This window comes from Diaphorina citri, unplaced genomic scaffold, assembly GCF_000475195.1.
Source record: "Diaphorina citri unplaced genomic scaffold, Diaci psyllid genome assembly version 1.1 scaffold2457, whole genome shotgun sequence".
NCBI lineage: Eukaryota > Metazoa > Arthropoda > Insecta > Hemiptera > Psyllidae > Diaphorina > Diaphorina citri.
The window spans coordinates 29,648-48,531 of record NW_007379879.1 but is presented as its reverse complement, the minus strand read 5'-3'; the positions used below and the strand labels follow the sequence as shown (position 1 = coordinate 48,531).

The 18,884-nt window shown below is 39.7% G+C and overlaps 2 protein-coding genes across 2 annotated transcripts; one reads left to right on the top strand and one right to left on the bottom strand.

Annotated features, from left to right (window-relative positions):
- Window positions 1–2,337: 2,337 nt before the first annotated feature.
- On the bottom strand, window positions 2,338–4,062 carry LOC113471455. Its single transcript, XM_026830609.1, has one exon. It carries the CDS (start codon window positions 4,060–4,062, stop codon window positions 2,338–2,340), a length of 1,725 nt encoding a protein of 574 aa, XP_026686410.1.
- A 7,588-nt stretch (window positions 4,063–11,650) lies between these two features.
- LOC103518964 (rho guanine nucleotide exchange factor 12-like) lies at window positions 11,651–18,139 on the top strand. Its single transcript, XM_017448003.2, has 6 exons — window positions 11,651–11,760; window positions 12,305–12,498; window positions 13,113–13,341; window positions 14,719–14,906; window positions 16,768–16,829; window positions 17,992–18,139. Exons 1-6 carry the CDS (start codon window positions 11,665–11,667, stop codon window positions 18,081–18,083), a joined length of 861 nt encoding a protein of 286 aa, XP_017303492.1. The 5' UTR covers window positions 11,651–11,664; the 3' UTR covers window positions 18,084–18,139.
- Window positions 18,140–18,884: the final 745 nt, after the last annotated feature.

Below are 18,884 nucleotides of genomic sequence, written 5' to 3'. Positions count from 1 at the left end.
TCCAGCAGGTACATTCTCTTTTATTCCTTGTGGGCAATTTATTGGTGTCCCTTGAAAAACCCATTGAGTACCCCTCACATGCGCTCTTTTTAACTTATAGACGCACTGCGCCACAGAGGTTACGACCTACCATAATCTTTACTACTATTACTACTGTTTTTTCACTATTCCTAGTATTTTCTCTGTTGTTGCGTTCCACAACGTAATTCCACACAGCCCAGTCTATCGGTTACTTCGCTACTCATAACTCTCAGGATAGCGACGCTACCGAGTCTCACCATCACCATCATCATGAGTTCCAAACGTGAGTTTTACATTGGTGATTTGGTACATATCTCATTCTCTTCTGGTTCTGATTTCGTCTATCCCGCATCCATTGTCAGGTGCTCTTGGAAATTCTCGTATGCCCTAATTCTGTCCATCTTTCTGTCTTGTCGGATAGTGGTAAACTATGTATGAATATAAATCAGGTGCAAGAACTCCGTGATAAGGGATAAGGTGTAAGGGTATTAGACAAGATAATGATATGGAAACTAGGCGAACATCATTTATCATCCTTTGTCATCCGTCTCTTCAGTTTTACTTCTTTTCCTTCTACTCGTCCTTCTTCTTCTTTCTTCTACTACTTCTTCTCCTCATCTTCTCCTCCTCCTTCTTCTTCTTCTCCTTCTTTCTTTCTTCTTTTCTTCTACTTCTGTTAATGATTGTAAAGCACACAGATAAATCAAGTACCTAGGGATTGTAAAGAGGTACACATCAGGTAACCGTTATATTAATTCTGTAAGGCGAATTCTGAATGAGTTTCTAGTATGGGATGGTGGTATCTGTGTTCAGCAGTAGAAGAATCGGCAGTAGTCAATCTGGTAAGATTTTTTCCAACCTAAAATCCCTTGATTTTACTTTATTATGTAGGTATTGTAGGTTCTAGTCTATGTCGATCTACTGGAAGACGCAACTTCCATATTAATCTAAGGCTATATGTAAAGCACTATGCAAGTAAATATGTACGTATCTACCTCACGGAAGAAAACATTGGAATTTCCATCTGGTAAAAGTGTAAGGGTATTAGACAAGATAATGACATGGAAACTAGGCGAACATCATTTATCATCCTTTGTCATCCGTCTCTTCAGTTTTACTTCGTTTCCTTCTACTCCTCCTTCTTTCTTCTTCTTCTTCTTCTTCTTCTTCTTCTTCTTCTTCTTCTCCTTCTTTCTTCTTCTTCTTCTCCTCCTTCTTCTTCTTCTTCCTTTCCTTCTACTTCTTTTCCTTCTTGCCTTGAACACGCCCAACTTATTGAGGAGTGAAATGAGGTAGCTATCTGCACTCTGCACTCTGAAGATATTTTTCACGGTATCGGTATAAGAATATGGAATGAGGTAAAGCGAATAGTTTACACACGTGCCTCTGACAGTTCTGACTATATCGACTAGTCACTAGCATTGTCATTGCTTAATTAATATTAATTATCTTCTCCAAGTATACTTATAACTTAGATGTCTATTTGTACTCCAAGCTCCAAGTGAGTAGTCAACTTGTGCTAGTAGTATTTTGTCAGGAGAGAAGCTGTTCTTACCATCAGCAGTGTTCAAACTGGTGACTGTATCAAGGACCGTTGTTTTTACTTTCCATGGCATTATTCGTACACACATCATTGCTCAACGTGAATAAAAATGGTAAATCCGAAAGCATTTGAGAGGATATTTTTTGACTTAATGGTTGTGGTCTGGGGGCTATCCTTAATGCTCCTTTGTCAACACTGACACTCGTATTTATGAACAAGAATGATCGTTCTTAGATCAGTCTCAAGTCAAAATTGACCAATCAAATGCCTTGAGACTATGCTTAGCACGAACTTAAGACCCTGCATTTTGTTCATAAATATGGGTGTAACACGCCCAACTTATTGAGGAGTGAAATGAGGTAGCTATCTGCATTCTGCACTCTGAAGATATTTTTCACGGTATGGTATCGGTATAAGTATAAGAATATGGAATGAGGTAAAGCGAATAGTTTACACGCGTGCCTCTGACAGTTCTGACTATATCGGAGTGCAATCAGCCTCGTGACGATAAATATGGTTGGATTACACTAGGTCAATAAGCAGTCCAACTACTGGCTTAACTGATGTCGTGAGCCTTCGTGTAAACATTACTGGCGTCCTGTTCCAATATCATTTCAGTCCAGTTGGGTGGTCAGTTTGGTAGATAGTGTATATCCTACTCTCTCAATAATCTTACCATGTGTAAACCAGTCTTTCAAGAGAAAACTTTTTTTTTTTCCGATAAGGCGCTTTAACACTTATATGTTAAGGTCGTTCGCGCCGGTCCTCGGTTGTTATATCATATGGTAGATGTCCAGTTGTTGGAGGTAGGTGAATAGTGAGGTGACACCCTCTTCGTCGTCGCCGAGTGAGGGAGGTGGATGAAGAGAAGAGCGGATGTGATCGTGGCGGTGACAGGAAAGGATATGTCGGACGGATAGTGGGGCACCGCATTGACAGATGGGAGGGGCGGACTTTGTGAAGAGGTGGTTGTGGGTGAGGCGGGTGTGTCCTATTCTCATTCGGGTCAGTATCACCTCTTTGATTCTTCTATCTTGATTACTGGTGTTCCAGTGTTTGATGTAGGGTCGGATAGATTTCAGTTTGTTTGTGCTAGGCACATTATTCCACTGATTTTGCCATTCAGTCTTCATTAATGAAGCAATGAATGGCTTTAAGTCTTCAGGGGTGCATAGTTTCGAAGGGGCCAAGTCAGAGGGATTTTTTGCGGCAACATCGACAATTTCATTGCCTCTAATGCCACAGTGAGATGGACACCATATAAAGCTCACTTCTTTATCGCACAACTTCAGATAGCTCCAGGTTGAAAAAACTTTGGTGACAAGAGGGTTTGAGAATCTGACGTTAGCTAGGGCGGCAAGGGCACTTCTAGAGTCTGATACAATGAGGAACTGGTTAGAAGGACTATCGATAATGGCCTCCAGACATAGGAAGATGGCGATCAACTCGGCGGAGAATATGGAGTTGATGGGATTGAGTAACGTTGATTGCACCATATCCCCTATGCTGAAGGCGCATCCAGTGACGTCAGGAGATTTTGAGCCATCCGTAAAGCAGATGGTGTGGTTGGGGTATTTGATATTGATGACTTCGTGAAACATCTTTTGGAATACTACTGGGGCGGTGTCGGATTTCTTGCCTTCACCTAGACATTGATCAACAGGGGGAGCGCAATTGGACCACGGAGGGACAAACCTCACGTAAGGGGCGATTTCACTAGAATCTAGCACGTTGATGAAATTGGCGATCTCCCTGAATCGAACGTATAGAGGCTTCGGCTTATTAACCGTGAAAATGGTCCCAGACATATCTTGGTGGAACAGCACTTTTTGTGCGGGGTTGAATGGAGAAGCACTTATTTTAGATACGTAATTGAGCATCAATTTGGATCTTCTGAGAAAAAGAGGGGGGATACCAGAATCAACGTAGAGACTAACGACAGGGCTGGATCTCAGGGCGCCCGTAGCAATCCGAATGCCGGCATGGTGTACTGTGTTGAGCTTATTTAGAACACTGTCTTTAGCTGAACTGTAGATGTAACACCCATAGTCTAGGATGGGTAAGGTGAAAGATTTATAGAATTTCAGCAGGACATCACGTCTGACACCAAATTTTTTGCAACTCACCATTTTTAGGGCATTCAGGGAGTTCATGGCTCTACTTTTAATGTATTGTATGTGGAGAGACCAGTTCATCTTGGCGTCCCACAGAAGGCCAAGAAATTTGTTGTTTGTGACAAAATGCAACGGGGTACCATTGTAAGATAATATGGGTGAGCGGGCGACCCGAAGTCTGTGGAAGTCTATGCAAACAGACTTTCCAGGGTCTGTAGAGAATAAGGTACCATTAGTCTCCGCCCACAAGTGAATTTCGTCCAAGGTGTGTTGGAAACGTTGTATCAAGAGGTCCAAATCTTTGCCGCGCCCAATAATCAAGAGATCATCAATGAAGAGTACGCGTTTAAGGGGCGGCTTGATTACATCGAATATGTCATTCATAAAGATTATGAATAGGAGAGGAGACAGTGAGGAACCTTGTGGGATACCATTTTGGAGGGAAAATTTGGCAGACAACTCGCCGTTGCATTTCACTGCGATTTCTCTTTGGTGTAGGAAATTGTGTAGATATTTTAGCATGTAACCATTGATTCCAAATTGCTGAAGGGTGACGATGATTTTGTGCCGCCAATTTTTTTTTTTTTTTTTTTTTTTTTTTTTTAAGAGCTTGGTATGCTTAGAGGGAAGTGTAACAATGAACAATGAAGATCTTAACGTCCTGAAATCGACGAAAGAAGATAGGACCCGTTCCGAAAACGAACCTTTTCTGTTATCTCTTTAGGGTAAAGTCCGCTCTTCTTCGGGAATCGAATCCTCAACCTAGCGCTTACAAAATAAACACGTCAAGCTAACCAGGCTAGTTGTATTCTTTCAAGTTTGAAGAGTTCATTCATTTACCTCATAATTATTGGACTCTTGAGTTTTGTTTCTGGCATTTCAAGAGAAAGTGATTTGTTAATAACTGTTGGACTCTCGTTCTTGATTTCAGGAGAGCGACCAGTATCGACCAGCAAGGAGCTACGTGCCCGGCCTGATCCGGTGAGGGAAAGTGAGGAGCGGTCTCCGGCCTCGGTCGCCACTCATAACTCTCAGGATAGCGACGCTACCGAGTCTCACCATCACCATCATCATGAGTTCCAAACGTGAGTTTTACATTCCAATTTGGGGGGCTTTTCTAACGAAAGTCCTGTGTGCGGAGTCCAGTATGTAGGACTATTGCACCTCTCCAAACATAAGTAGCTAGAGGTTTAGTTAGACTGTAGAGTTTCCAAACGTGAGTTTTACATTCCAATTTGGGGGGCTTTTCTAACGAAAGTCCTGTGTGCGGAGTCCAGTATGTAGGACTATTGCACGGAGCGGTCTCCGGCCTCGGTCGCTACTCATAACTCTCAGGATAGCGACGCTACCGAGTCTCACCATCACCATCATCACGAGTTCCAAACGTGAGTTTTACATTCCAATTTGCGGGCTTTTCTAACGAAAGTCCTGTGTGCGGAGTCCAGTATGTAGGACTATTGCACCTCTCCAAACATAAGTAAGAGGTTTAGTTAGACTGTAGAGCCTCTACTGTACCCTCCAAACATAAGTAGCTAGAGGTTTAGTTAGACTGTAGAGTAGAGCCTCTACTGTACCCTCCAAACATAAGTAGCTAGAGGTTTAGTTAGACTGTAGAGCCTCTACTGTACCCTCCAAAGGCTTGATTCGACCCAAAATAAAATGATCTAATGTTCTTTCGATGGTAAAAATGTTTGCCAAGTTTCATTAACATAGGACAAACATTTCGTGAATTGAATTGTAGTGAAACAGACAGAACAGACTGACAAAATAGGCACAATCGTCTAGTTAAAACCTCTACTGTACCCTCCAAAGGCTTGATTCGACCCAAAATAAAATGATCTAATGTTCTTTCGATGGTAAAAATGTTTGCCAAGTTTCATCAAAATAGGACAAACATTTCGTGAATTGAATTGTGGTGAAACAGACAGAACAGACTGACAAAATAGGCACAATCGTCTAGTTAAAACTTAGAACTCACTTTGTTCGTTCGTTCGTTGAAAGAAAAAAAAATCAAAAGTTCACTGTCGCAATAATATTCAGAAAATGTGGAGTGATTGTGGAAATAATAAGGGAAGTGCCATTGAATCTATTGGAAATAGGAAGCCTTTTCATAATAAAAATCAGAGTTATTGATACTATTCGTAGCTTTGAAATGTGTCTTTTCTACCTCCTCCTCCTCCTCCTATTCCTCTTCGTCCCCCCCACCTTCTCTTCTTTCCTCACAATATTATGATAGATATTTGAATTTTATTTATCTAAGCATCATTTTTTGAAAGAGAGATAGGGAGGGAGAGAGGAAAAGTGAACTCATGCTCAGACCTGTCAGATCTTCTGGCAGACACTCATGCTCAGACCTGTCAGATCTTCTGGCAGACACTCATGCTCAGACCTGTATGGAAATACATATTGTACCCTGGTAAAGTCATGCATTACGTCAAGGGCACCTCGATATTTACAAGAGTCGCATCAGCATCTTATAACTGGTAAGGCTGGCAGACACCCATGCTCAGACCTGTCAGATCTTCTGGCAGACACTCATGCTCAGACCTGTCAGATCTTCTGGCAGACACTCATGCTCGGACCTGTCAGATCTTGATCTCTCAGAAGGTCTGAACGTGAGTGGTGACCTTACGACTAATAAGAAAGGGCTGACTTTTTGCCTCGTCAATCCTCTTCCTCGCGTCTTGGATTGCATTCAGATTTGAATCTCTTCCCCCATGATGTTAAGTTTGGCGGGTTCGATTCCCGCCCGGGGCGGATTTTATCCTGATGGGATAATGTTCGTTCTCGGAACGGCTGGCTTTCTCCTATCCTGTCTTTATTCTCTCTTCGATTTCGGGACGATAAGACCATAGCAGTTACAGTTCCCTCTGTCAAACCTCTTAAAAAAAATTCCTCGAGTCTTGAATTGCATTCAGATTTGAATCTCTTCCCCCATGATGTCCATCAACTCAATAATAAATAATTAAGACGGTGTTGTCTGAGTAAATAAAATTGCCAGCTGTCCCAGTTTCAATGCTCCCGAGTGTTTTTTACTTTTGTTTTATATTTTGTTTTTATTTTTACTTTCTGTTTTCTGTAAACATAGTTGATTTTGTTCATGATTCATGACTTTTTGGGAGGAAGATGAATGTTGTTGGTTTTGTTTGTATTGGATGCGATGTGTTTATCATTATTCTCTTATCACACAGGCAAGAAAAGCGCTACCTCAACCAGACATGTGTTGAACTTATGAAGGCCTTCTCCTTCAGGCATAATAAGAAATGGTGCTTATTTATGCTGCTCGAATAGGTCTAAAGAGCCCCATTGATGTCTACTCCCGTTGGTTTAGCAGTAGGCTACGGCAGTTTTTGTTATGAAATTCTGAGAAAATTTCATACAAACTTCGACTGGGATTGAACTCACGCCCTTCTAATTACGAGCCGAGCGTCTTGAGCTCTTGACTACTACAGCATCAAGGCAATATTATTATGCAAACGTAACATTTATATCACAAAAGAAATGGTGCTTATTTATGCTGCTCGAATAGGTCTAAAGAGCCCCATTGATGTCTACTCCCGTTGGTTTAGCAGTAGGCTACGGCAATTTTAATTTTGTTATGAAATTCTGAGAAAATTTCATACAAAGTTCCTCTGGGCTTGAACTCACGCCCTTCTAATTACCAGCCGAGCGTCTTGAGCTCTTGACTACTACAGCATCAAGGCAATATTATTATGCAAACATAACATTTATATCACAATAAATTAAATAAAGGTGGACTTGTGATCTATAGATTGGTGGTTCTTGTTATGAAATTCTGAGAAATTTTATACAAACTTTGACTGGGATTGAACTCACGCCCTTCTAATTACCAGCCGAGCATCTTGAGCTCTTGACTACTACAGCATCAAGGCAATATTATTATGCAAACACAACATTTATATCACAATAAATTAAATAAAGGTGGACTTGTGATCTATAGGTTGGTGGTTTGAGTCCAAAGTCACGGGATTTAGTGTCATGACAAGCATTCATGCTTACCTCAATTCCACTGGACCCTTGTGAAATAACTTTAAGATTAATGTCTTCATCTTTAAAGTCCCCCTCTAACTGTCCGCCCCTGAAAACACCAATAGCATGACTCATAGAGCATAGGCCTTGCTTAGCACCGTGTTATGGGCCAAGTTTGAGGCTAAGCCAATAACTAGGCCCTAGGTCATAGCATTAACAGGGCTTATTACTGAGAAAAAACATTAACATTTGAAATGGAAAATAAATGAAAAGACAAAAATTATTTAACAAAATACGTTCTGAGGTCCCCCAACTCAAACATTCACCTGCCTCGGTAGCGTAGTTGTCAAGACGCTCGTCTGGTAATCAGGAGGGCGTGGGTTCAATCTCAGCTGAGGACCTATGCAATTTTATCATCTCAATCCAAGGATTGGTTGGCAACTCTTCTCCACACTTCTCTGTCTTGGTTAATCTCTTCAGCTCACTGTAGGAATCTGTGCCAGCATACTCCATGATCTGCTCCATGAAGCTCATGCGGGGCCTTCCTCTTCTTCCTTCAATAAAGTTGACTACAAAGTTATTGTGCTTGTATATTTTTTAGGCTTTAGGGGAAGGATTTTTACACTGTGTAGGCTCTTCCACCTAACCGATATGTATTCCCTGAACTGGATTGTTTGCGTTTTATTCCCGAACGCTGTAAACAGTTTAACATCTAAACACAGTACACCGGTTAAACCTGACCTGAGGGCAGAGGGGAAGGACAGGGGAGAGAGGGGAGGGCATAGGGGTAGAAGGAGAGGGGAAGAACAGAGGAGAATCGGAAATTTATTGCAGTTGTGCGTGAATTATAATTTAGAGGGCAATAAAAACAGATTTGTTTTACGAGCTCCATTAGATATATTTTCTTTCCGAATCTGTTTAATTAGGTCAGTATTATTGAGAAGGGGGGGGGGAGATTAATGCTTCTGAACAATTAGTAAGAAGTTAATGATTATATGAACCGTATGGTTGAGTTTCTAGAATTTGGTTGAAAAATTGAAACGTAGATTTTTCGGTTTTCGACGTTTTTCGTGATGAATCTCGCCCAACATTTTTTTTTTCTCCTGACTGCGTTCTGGAGTAATTAAATGCACACGCACAATCAAAAGATAAATTTCAATGACAAAACCATGCTCGATTTCTTAGAAATCAGAGTTTCTAGAATTTGGTTGAAAAATTGAAACGTAGATTTTTCGGTTTTCGACGTTTTTCGTGATGAATCTCGCCCAACATTTTTTTTCTCCTGATTGCGTTCTGGAGTAATTAAATGCACACGCACAATCAAAAGATAAATTTCAATGAGAGAACCATGCTCGATTTCTTAGAAATCGGGACATTAGATGAAAACACCTTAGGTAGGTTTGTACAATTGATTTCCTTTTTGTTCATTCAATAAATATCATTTAATTGAAGTGAATGGCATTGTCTTATTCACTAATGGCACACAATTTAGGGAACGCTGCCCTCCCCCTGATAATAGGAGGGACGGGGGGTTAGTTCAGGGCGCATGTTCCCTCTCTCTCCTTCCCATTAACATTCTTGACATATTTCTGTTTCCCTCTCTGTCGCTCGCTGTGTTTATTTCCCCATTTAGTTCTTTCATTCACTTGTCAACAAAGTGGAGCACGTTAGAAAGTTGTGAATTTTATTCCGCCATTACCATGCTTAGTGTGGTTCTTAGTGGTCTCTTGAAAAGGTTTTTACTTCTTAACAAAGTGGAGCACGTTAGAAAGTTGTGAATTTCATTCCGCCATTACCATGCTTAGTGTGGTTCTTAGTGGTCTCTTGAAAAGGTTTTTACTTCTTAGTGTCTCTTGAAAAGATTTTTACTTCTTTACTTGTCAACAAAGTGGAGCACGTTAGAAAGTTGTGAATTTCATTCCGCCATTACCATGCTTAGTGTGGTTCTTAGTGGTCTCTTGAATAGGTTTTTACTTCTTAGTGTCTCTTGAAAAGGTGTATAGTGTCCTCTTGAAAAGGTTTTTAGTGTCTCTGTAATAATATCTTGATGTGTCTTTGAAAATATCTTTAGGAAAGGTTTTAATACCTCTATAAAGGGTTATCCTTTCTTTTCTTAAGAACAAGATGTGAATGTGGTATCGGTAGTGTCGCGGACTGGTCTCAAAAAATCCCTACTGTGTGAAATAATATTTTGGCCAAGTACATGACGATGACACCGCCCCCAGTGGTGAATGGTGGACGCAGATCTTACTCGGAAAGGTAATGATGTAATGAATATTGTGAATATCAGAATCAGGATATAAATGAAATCTGTGCTGTGAATGTCAGGATAACCATGCTCATCATTTAGTAAGCCTTTCTCTCCTCTGACCATTTACTGTTGGGTCTGGGGACAACAGTAGTTAGTGGCTTCAGTTTATCAGATGACTTTACAGCTTCTTGAATCATGATAATTATTAATCAATGTTTAAAGCTAAGAAAGCAAGAACTAGATTCCCGAATAGTATTTTCTCATAATTTTTTTTTTTTTTTTACTACAGCGACTACACCTACATAGATATAGTGTCACAGAATGACATCTATGCAGGCAATGACTGTCGCTGGTCGCCTGGTTACTGGAAAATATGTAATGAATATTGTGAATATCAGAATCAGGAATATCAAATGAATATGGAATATGTGAATATCAAATATGTAATGAATATTGTGAATATCAGAATCAGTTTATAAATGAAATCTATGCTGTGAATGTCAGGATAACCATGCTCATCATTAAGTAAATCATGATAATTATTAATCAATGTTTAAAGCTAAGAAAGCAAGAACTAGATTCCCGAATAGTATTATTTAAATAATATTTCAATGAATTACTTTCTATTACAGTACATGACGTATAGGGATCCTATACAGTCTATCTCTATACACTGCTCCGAGGAAGTATTGAAATTGGCCTTTTTCTTCAAATGATTGCGCTTATGCCACTCTTTTTCTAGGACAGCTATATTCTTCATTCCGAATAGTATTATTTAAATAATATTTCAATGAATTACTTTCTATTACAGTACATTACGTATAGGGATCCTATACAGTCTATCTCTATACACTGCTCCGAGCAAGTATTGAAATTGGCCTTTTTCTTCAAATGATTGCGCTTATGCCACTTTTTTTCTAGGACAGCTATATTCTTCATTAGCTAATAGTGTGTTTGCTCATCAAATATCAGGTAGAACTGGCAGGCGGACCTTTTCTGCCGTACCTGTCAGGTCTACCTGATAGTGAATGGCTGGCCTTAGGAGGAGACTACTTGTTACAATATGTTGATTGTTTGGTTTCAGTTTGACGGTGCTGCAGGTGAAGCGTTCCAGCGTGCTGCCGCTACTTTCTGTTCTCGTCAACAGATCGCGTTAGAGTCGCTACGGGAGAGGAGAAGAAAAGATTCGAGACTGAATGCGTTCCTAACTGAAGCCGAGCTTAATCCCCTGTGTAGGCGATTGCAACTCAAAGACATTATCCCTACTGGCATGTTGAGGTAAGATTACAACTCTAAGACATTATCCCTATAAGGTGTTTAGTGACGGGGATTTAACAAGATTTCTAAATGATTCAGGGAGCAGACATCATATTCCTCACTCCATGTGCAGAAAATATTGACCTTTATCTTCCCGTGGAGATTAGGGACTATTGAGTGGTTCGTGGAAAGTTAGCAGCTTAACATTTAAATGCTGAGATGACTGTCTATGGTGCTACAAGATGTAGAAGAAACCAGAGTCGAAAAGTTAAAAGTAAATGAAAATTCTAGTCGTAAATACCTAACGATAGTACCTACTTATTTTAGAAAGAACAAGCAGGACCCGTCCCTCCGGGAATTTTTTAGCCCATAGTTTATTCGATCGTAGTTAGAGAAAATCAGTATTTATGTACCTACCTCATTTGTTTAATATTCAGTTTATTATTATTCTTGATTTGATTTTTTGATTTTACTTTCATGTGGAGGAAATGCTGGACATACACTCCACATTTAACAATAGCATGAAACTCAAGAGGAAGGAGTCTCCCGTAGTAGGAGATGTAGGGGATTTGTTACTAGATATGGTAAGTACCTAGTCCAATTTATGAAAGAACTCTTTTGAGGAAGATGCTCGCTCTTTCCGACTTTAACTGAGCACAACAGTACTATTTTCTGATGATATGACGTGGTAGGTGCATTTGGTCCGCGGATTTAAAAATATCTGAACCCTGACTTGCTTCTTTCGGAAATTCTTATTTTAGGATACTTTGCAAAAATGATCAACAGACAAAGTGAAGCGATCAGAACAAAGGAAAAATGTGTCTTAGCCAAATTTTATCAGACAAAACGCACACGTTTTTTGATGAAATTTATCCGAAATAGTCTTTAAGAACATTTTTATTTATTTATATTTATAAATAACATTAAATTTAGTACTAAATGATCAACACATGAAAGAATTTAGAGTTAGGCCAGCCACTCATTATCAGCTAATAGTGTGTTTGCTCATCAAATATCAGGTAGAACTGGCAGGCGGACCTTTTCTGCCGTACCTGTCAGGTCTACCTGATAGTGCGTAGGTCTTAGGAGGAGACCACTTGTTACAATATGTTGATTGTTTGGTTTCAGTTTGACGGTGCTGCAGGTGAAGCGTTCCAGCGTGCTGCCGCTACTTTCTGTTCTCGTCAACAGATCGCGTTAGAGTCGCTACGGGAGAGGAGAAGAAAAGATTCGAGACTGAATGCGTTCCTAACTGAAGCCGAGCTTAATCCTCTGTGTAGGCGATTGCAACTCAAAGACATTATCCCTACTGGCATGTTGAGGTAAGATTACAACTCAAAGACATTATCCCTACTGGCATGTTGAGGTAAGATTACAACTCAAAGACATTATCCCTACTGGCATGTTGAGGTAAGATTACAACTCTAAGACATTATCCCTACTGGCATGTTGATGTAAGATTAATGTTGAGGTAAGATTACAAATCTAAGACATTATCCCTATAAGGTATAAGGAGTATAAGGTGTTTAGTGACGGGGATTTAACAAGATTTCTAAATGATTCAGGGAGCTATTCCACGAAACAATTCTGACATCATATTCGTCACTCCACGTGCAGAAAATATTGACCTTTTCTTCCCGTGGAGATTAGGGACTATTGAGTGGTTCGTGGAAAGTGAACAGCTTAACATATAAATGCTGAGATGATTGTCTATGATGCTACGAGATGTAGAAGAAACCAGAGTCGAAAAGTTAGGAAAGTTAACAGCTTAACATTTAAATGCTGAGATGATTGTCTATGGTGCTACGAGATGTAGAAGAAACCAGAGTCGAAAAGTTAAAAGTAAATGAAAATTCTAGTCGTAAATAGCGATAGTACCTACCTATTTTAGAAAGTAAAAAATGTTCTAACTTCTCCCTTATTTCTCCTCTCTCAGGTTAACCAAGTACCCCCTGTTGTTCGCGAACCTGGCCAAGTACACTGTAGATAACGAGAACGAACTTACCAAAGTGAAGCGAGCCCTGGACCGAAGCAAGGAGATACTCAACTATGTGAACCAAGCCGTCAAAGAGGCTGAAGATCAACATCGTCTGGCCGAAATACAGAAGCGACTGGACCGAACCCCCTTCGAGAAAGTCGACAACCCTTTAGTCAATGAATATAGAGTAAGTTCTTTGAGGGAGAAGTCTTTTAAAAAATGGGGCCAAATCCTTTCGGTCCCATTATGGTCCCTCCATGGCCTCATAGGGAAAAGGAAAACCCTCTGGTTAAGGGAATCCCATTTGAGATATACATAGATTTGTATCCCCATTTGTTCAAGAATTTGAGGGCTAGTTGGTGGAGAACGTCTCAGGTGAAGCGACTGGACCGAACCCCCTTCGAGAAAGTCGACAACCCTTTAGTCAATGAATATAGAGTAAGTTCTTTGAGGGAGAAGTCTTTTCAAAAATGGGGCCAAATCCTTTCGGTCCCATTATGGTCTCTCCATGGCCTCATAGGGAAAAGGAAAACCCTCTGGTTAAGGAAATCCCATTTGAGATATACATAGAATTGTATCCCCATTTGTTAAAGAATTTGACGTCTCAGGCGTTTGCCACGCCCAGTGATTAAGTTACATTCAATCTATATTCTATTTATTTGTTCATTAACTACAGACGACCCAAGTCTACACTATGAATTTCGGTGAAAAAAGTTTAGTGTGGACTTGTCTCAATGTCTCATGCGATGTCAATCGACTGTAGTGTAGACGCTGCTTTATTATTATAAAATGACAATTAATTCAATACATTTCCTCAAGTCTTTTAAAAAATGGGGCCAAATCCTTTCGGTCCCATTATGGTCCCTCCATGGCCTCATAGGGAAAAGGAAAACCCTCTGGTTAAGGAAATCCCATTTGAGATATATGTACATAGAATTGTATCCCCATTGGTTCAAGAATTTGAGGGCTAGTTGGTGGAGAACGTATCAGGTGTTTGCCACGCCCAGTGATCAAGTTACATTCAATCTATATTCTATTTATTTGTTCATTAACTACAGACGACCCAAGTCTACTCTACAGATGGAAATTACCTGGAACAAGAATTTCAGTGAAAAGAGTTTAGTGTGGACTTGTCTCAATGTCTCATGCGATGTCAATCGACTGTACTGTAGACGCTGCTTTATTATTAGAAAGTTAAGTTACATTCAATCTATATTCTATTTATTTGTTCATTAACTACAGACGACCCAAGTCTACACTACAGATCGAAATTACCTGGAACAAGAATTTCGGTGAAAAAAGTTTAGTGTGGACTTGTCTCAATGTCTCATGCGATGTCAATCGACTGTAATTAAGTTACATTCAATCTATATTCTATTTATTTGTTCATTAACTACAGACGACCCAAGTCTACACTACAGATCGAAATTACCTGGAACGTGAATTTCGGTGAAAAAAGTTTAGTGTGGACTTGTCTCAATGTCTCATCGACTGTAGTGTAGACGCTGCTTTATTATTATAAAATGACAATTAATTCAATACATTTCCTCATTTCTCATTCCAGAATCTAGACCTGACGAGGCACAAACTAATATATGAGGGCAACCTACAGCTTCGTATTGCAACAACACGACAGAAACTCATAGAGCTGTATGTGTTACTTCTGGAGGATATCATAGTTCTCCTCCAGAAACAAGATGATAGCAAGTATGTGCTCAAGTTCTACAATATGAACAGCACCACCGGGGAACGCTCTGTCTTGGGTTAATCTCTTCAGCTCACTGTAGGAATCTGTGCCAGCATACTCCATGAAGCTCATGCGGGGCCTTCCTCTTCCTTCTCTTCTTTCTTCAATGATCTTGACTACAAAGTTATTGTGCTTAGGATTTTTTACACTGTGTGGGCTCTTCCACCTAACCGAGATGTATTCACTGAACTAGATTGTTTGCGTTTTATTCCCGAACGCTGTAAACAGTTTAACAATCTAAACACAGTACACCGGTTAAACCTGACCCTAGGGCAGAGGGGAAGGACAGGGGAGAGAGGGGAGGGTATAGGGAGAAGGCAGCCAGAAAGGTAATGCTTCATTTTTTTTTTTTTTTTTTCCCCACGAAAAAGTCAATTTTGTGCATTGAATAAACACCTAATAATCAATAAAGACTTATAAACACCAAGCTCCCTGAACTGCTGCCATCATATGTCAATCTATCGTATATTGCAAGTTACTGGGTGGCTCCGGTGACAATGTGGTTATTAATTCCACCATGTTTCTCTTATTTACAGGAGTTTCGATAGTCCGAGCAACTCGTGCGAGGCTGTAAGCAGCTCCGGGCCCCCTCCCCCCTCCTCCTCATCCCGCGTCCCCTGGGATTCTGACACTGAGGCCGAGCCTGACCCGCCTGACTGGACCAAGTCCGTGCCTGAGGATATACTCAGGTCACTCAGTCCCCGGGAGAAGAAACGCCAGGAAGTTATCAATGGTGAGATTTTATTGTACATTTAGGTTGGGTGGAAACGCTCACAGTGTCGGTAGTTGGCTGGAAGAACTCATTCTATGTGATATTATGATTGCCATTAAAGCACTAAAACTTAAAAAATATCGATACTTGTTCAGAAGTCATGTCAAACGAAAACTGCTACAAAAAGGAGCTGTCACAAATGAGCTTTCTTTTTCTATATCATTTTCGTGGCTTCTGAGTAATTACCAAGTATTTTCTCTACGTAACTTACCTAACCTAACATAAACTTACAACTCAGTACTCACCCTCTTTCACTTGCCTCATTAACATGAGAGTCAGTGTCGGATATGTTATTAGGGGTTCATTTTGTAGAAAATCAAAGAAAAAGTGTTTTTTTTTTCCTTTCGGGAAACGGATGACTTGAAAAGTGACCACTCCAATGGAAACTGAACACCGAGATGTTAAATGGTTTAGTATAGGCGCTACCACGCCACCTAGTGGTTCAACTAATCCCCTATCTTTCTTTAAATGAGGGGAAATTGAGCTTCAGAAGAGGGGAGATCTTCTCAGTTTCCGAAAAAAAAAATATTATGTACCTACACCTAGCCAGGAAAAATTCTCTTTGAATAGATCAGTTGCGCTTACTTGGGTGATGTTTCAAAGTCATAGAGCAGGAAAAATGAGGACCAACGGAATTTTTCATTAACGCATTAATGTGTTTGTACGCATACGTCTCTGCGCAGTTCTTTCTGCTCCTCCGCTAGCGCGCTTGCATAGTGGCGCTACCTAACGGACGAAAAGAACAACTGCGTAAAGTCTGACGTCACACATCTTTGAACTCTTTTACCGGGAGAAGAAACGCCAGGAAGTTATCAATGGTGAGATTTTATTGTACATTTAGGTTGGGTGGAAACGCTCACAGTGTCGGTAGTTGACTGGAAGAACTCATTCTATGTGATATTATGATTGCCATTAAAGCACTAAAACTTACAAAATATCGATACTTGTTCAGAAGTCATGTCAAACGAAAATTGCTACAAAAAGGAGCTGTCACAAATGAGCTTTCTTTTCTATTTCATTTTCTTGGCTTCTGAATAATTACCAAAATATCAACTGAGGACGGGTTCAATTTTTAGTGGAAAACGCGAAAGCTTAGCCCCGTCCCTTAGTCCCATCATCAAGCTCAGTCATGGCATCGTCCGATCCAACGCTGTCGGTAAGTGAAACACATTGTATTTATCAAGTCTCCGTTTGATAAATACAATGTAGTTTGAAGCTGGATATTGCCAGCCTAGTAAGCTTGGTTGGTAACGCGTCTGCCTTGTAAGCGCTAGACCGCGGGTTCGATTCCCGCCCGTGTCGGATTTTATCCTGAAGAAATAAGGTTCGTTCTCGAAACGGCTGGCTTTCGTCTATCATGTCCCAAGTCCGTGCCTGAGGATATACTCAGGTCACTCAGTCCCCGGGAGAAGAAACGCCAGGAAGTTATCAATGGTGAGATTTTATTGTATATTTAGGTTGGATGGAAACGCTCACAGTGTCGGTAGTTGACTGGAAGAACTCATTCTACGGGATATTATGATTGCCATTAAAGCACTAAAACTTAATCATGCTGCTGATGCTGGGAACTTTAGTACTTGTAGTTTAGAATCAAGTACTAATACCGATAAATTATGACGGTTTTTTACGAGTTAGCACTACATATGGATATTGGATATGGATTAATACTAATAATCGTAAAGGTAATGATGCTGATGTTAGTCAATCAGTGTGTGAACTATGAAATGTGAACTGTGAATGGATCTCGTTCTTATAATATAAGAAAGATATTGTTTTATGTTTGTATTTACAGATATATGATGTCCTTACTTATGGTTTTGTTCTACGTTTGTATTTACAGATATATGATGTCCTTACTTATGGTATTGTTCTATGTTTGTATTTACAGATATATGATGTCTTACTTATGGTATTGTTCTACCTTGTATTTACAGATATATGATGTCCTTACTTATGGTATTGTTTTATGTTTGTATTTACAGATATATGATGTCCTTACTTATGGTATTGTTCTATGTTTGTATTTACAGATATATGATGTTCTTACTTATGGTATTGTTCTATGTTTGTATTTACAGATAGATATATGATGTCCTTACTTATTTGTTTTATGTTTGTATTTACAGATATATGATGTCCTTACTTATGGTATTGTTCTATGTTTGTATTTACAGATATATGATGTCCTTACTTATGTTATTGTTCTATGTTTGTATTTACAGATATATGATGTCCTTACTTATGGTATTGTTCTATGTTTGTATTTACAGATATATGATGTCCTTACTTACGGTATTGTTTTATGTTTGTATTTACAGATAGATCAGCTCTGTACCTGGTGAACACTTCACAACATAGTGCTCAGATATATGATCTGGTAGCCTCATCAGCTTCCGAACGAAAAACGTAAGTCCTTGATTTATTTTATTTTACCTCTAATATCACTACCTTTACAACGCAAATTTCAGTCCTATGTTTTTAACGTTTTATTAATTTTATTGCTATCAAAAAAACGCCGACTCCACCTGAGTGGGAGGGAAAAGACTAAGATTAAAAGAAAGGTACCACTTGAAGAACAAGTTATGGAAAAAAAAACCCCTGCGGAATCGTTTCGTGTAAAGATACACAAGCTTCACAACATAGTGCTCAGATATATGATCTGGTAGCCTCATCAGCTTCCGAACGAAAAACGTAAGTCCTTGATTTATTTTATTTTACTTCCAATATCACTACTCTTGACCTTTACAACACAAATTTCAGTCCTATGTTTTTAACGTTTTATTAATTTTATTGCTAGAACCCGCAACTTCTCAACCGTAAGTCGGACAGTTCTCGAAGTAGCACCATTCGATTCGGCGTGAAAAATCACATGGGTTTAACTATTCACATGCTTACTTTGTAACGATTCACGAATAAAAGAGAAATTTGTTGACTCAGGGAAGTATCGAACCCGCAACTTCTCAATCGTAAGTCGGACAGTTCTAGAAGTAGCACCATTCGATTCGGCGTGAAAAATCACATGGGTTTAACTATTCACCTGCTTACTTGGTAACGATTCACGAATAAAAGAGAAATTTGTTGACACAGGGAAGTATCGAACCCGCAACTTCTCAACCGTAGGTTGCTGGGATTCGAACCACGGTCCATTTGGTTATGAATATAATGCCTTAGCATCTGTATTCTGCATTACTGGGACAAAAGTTGGCGAATA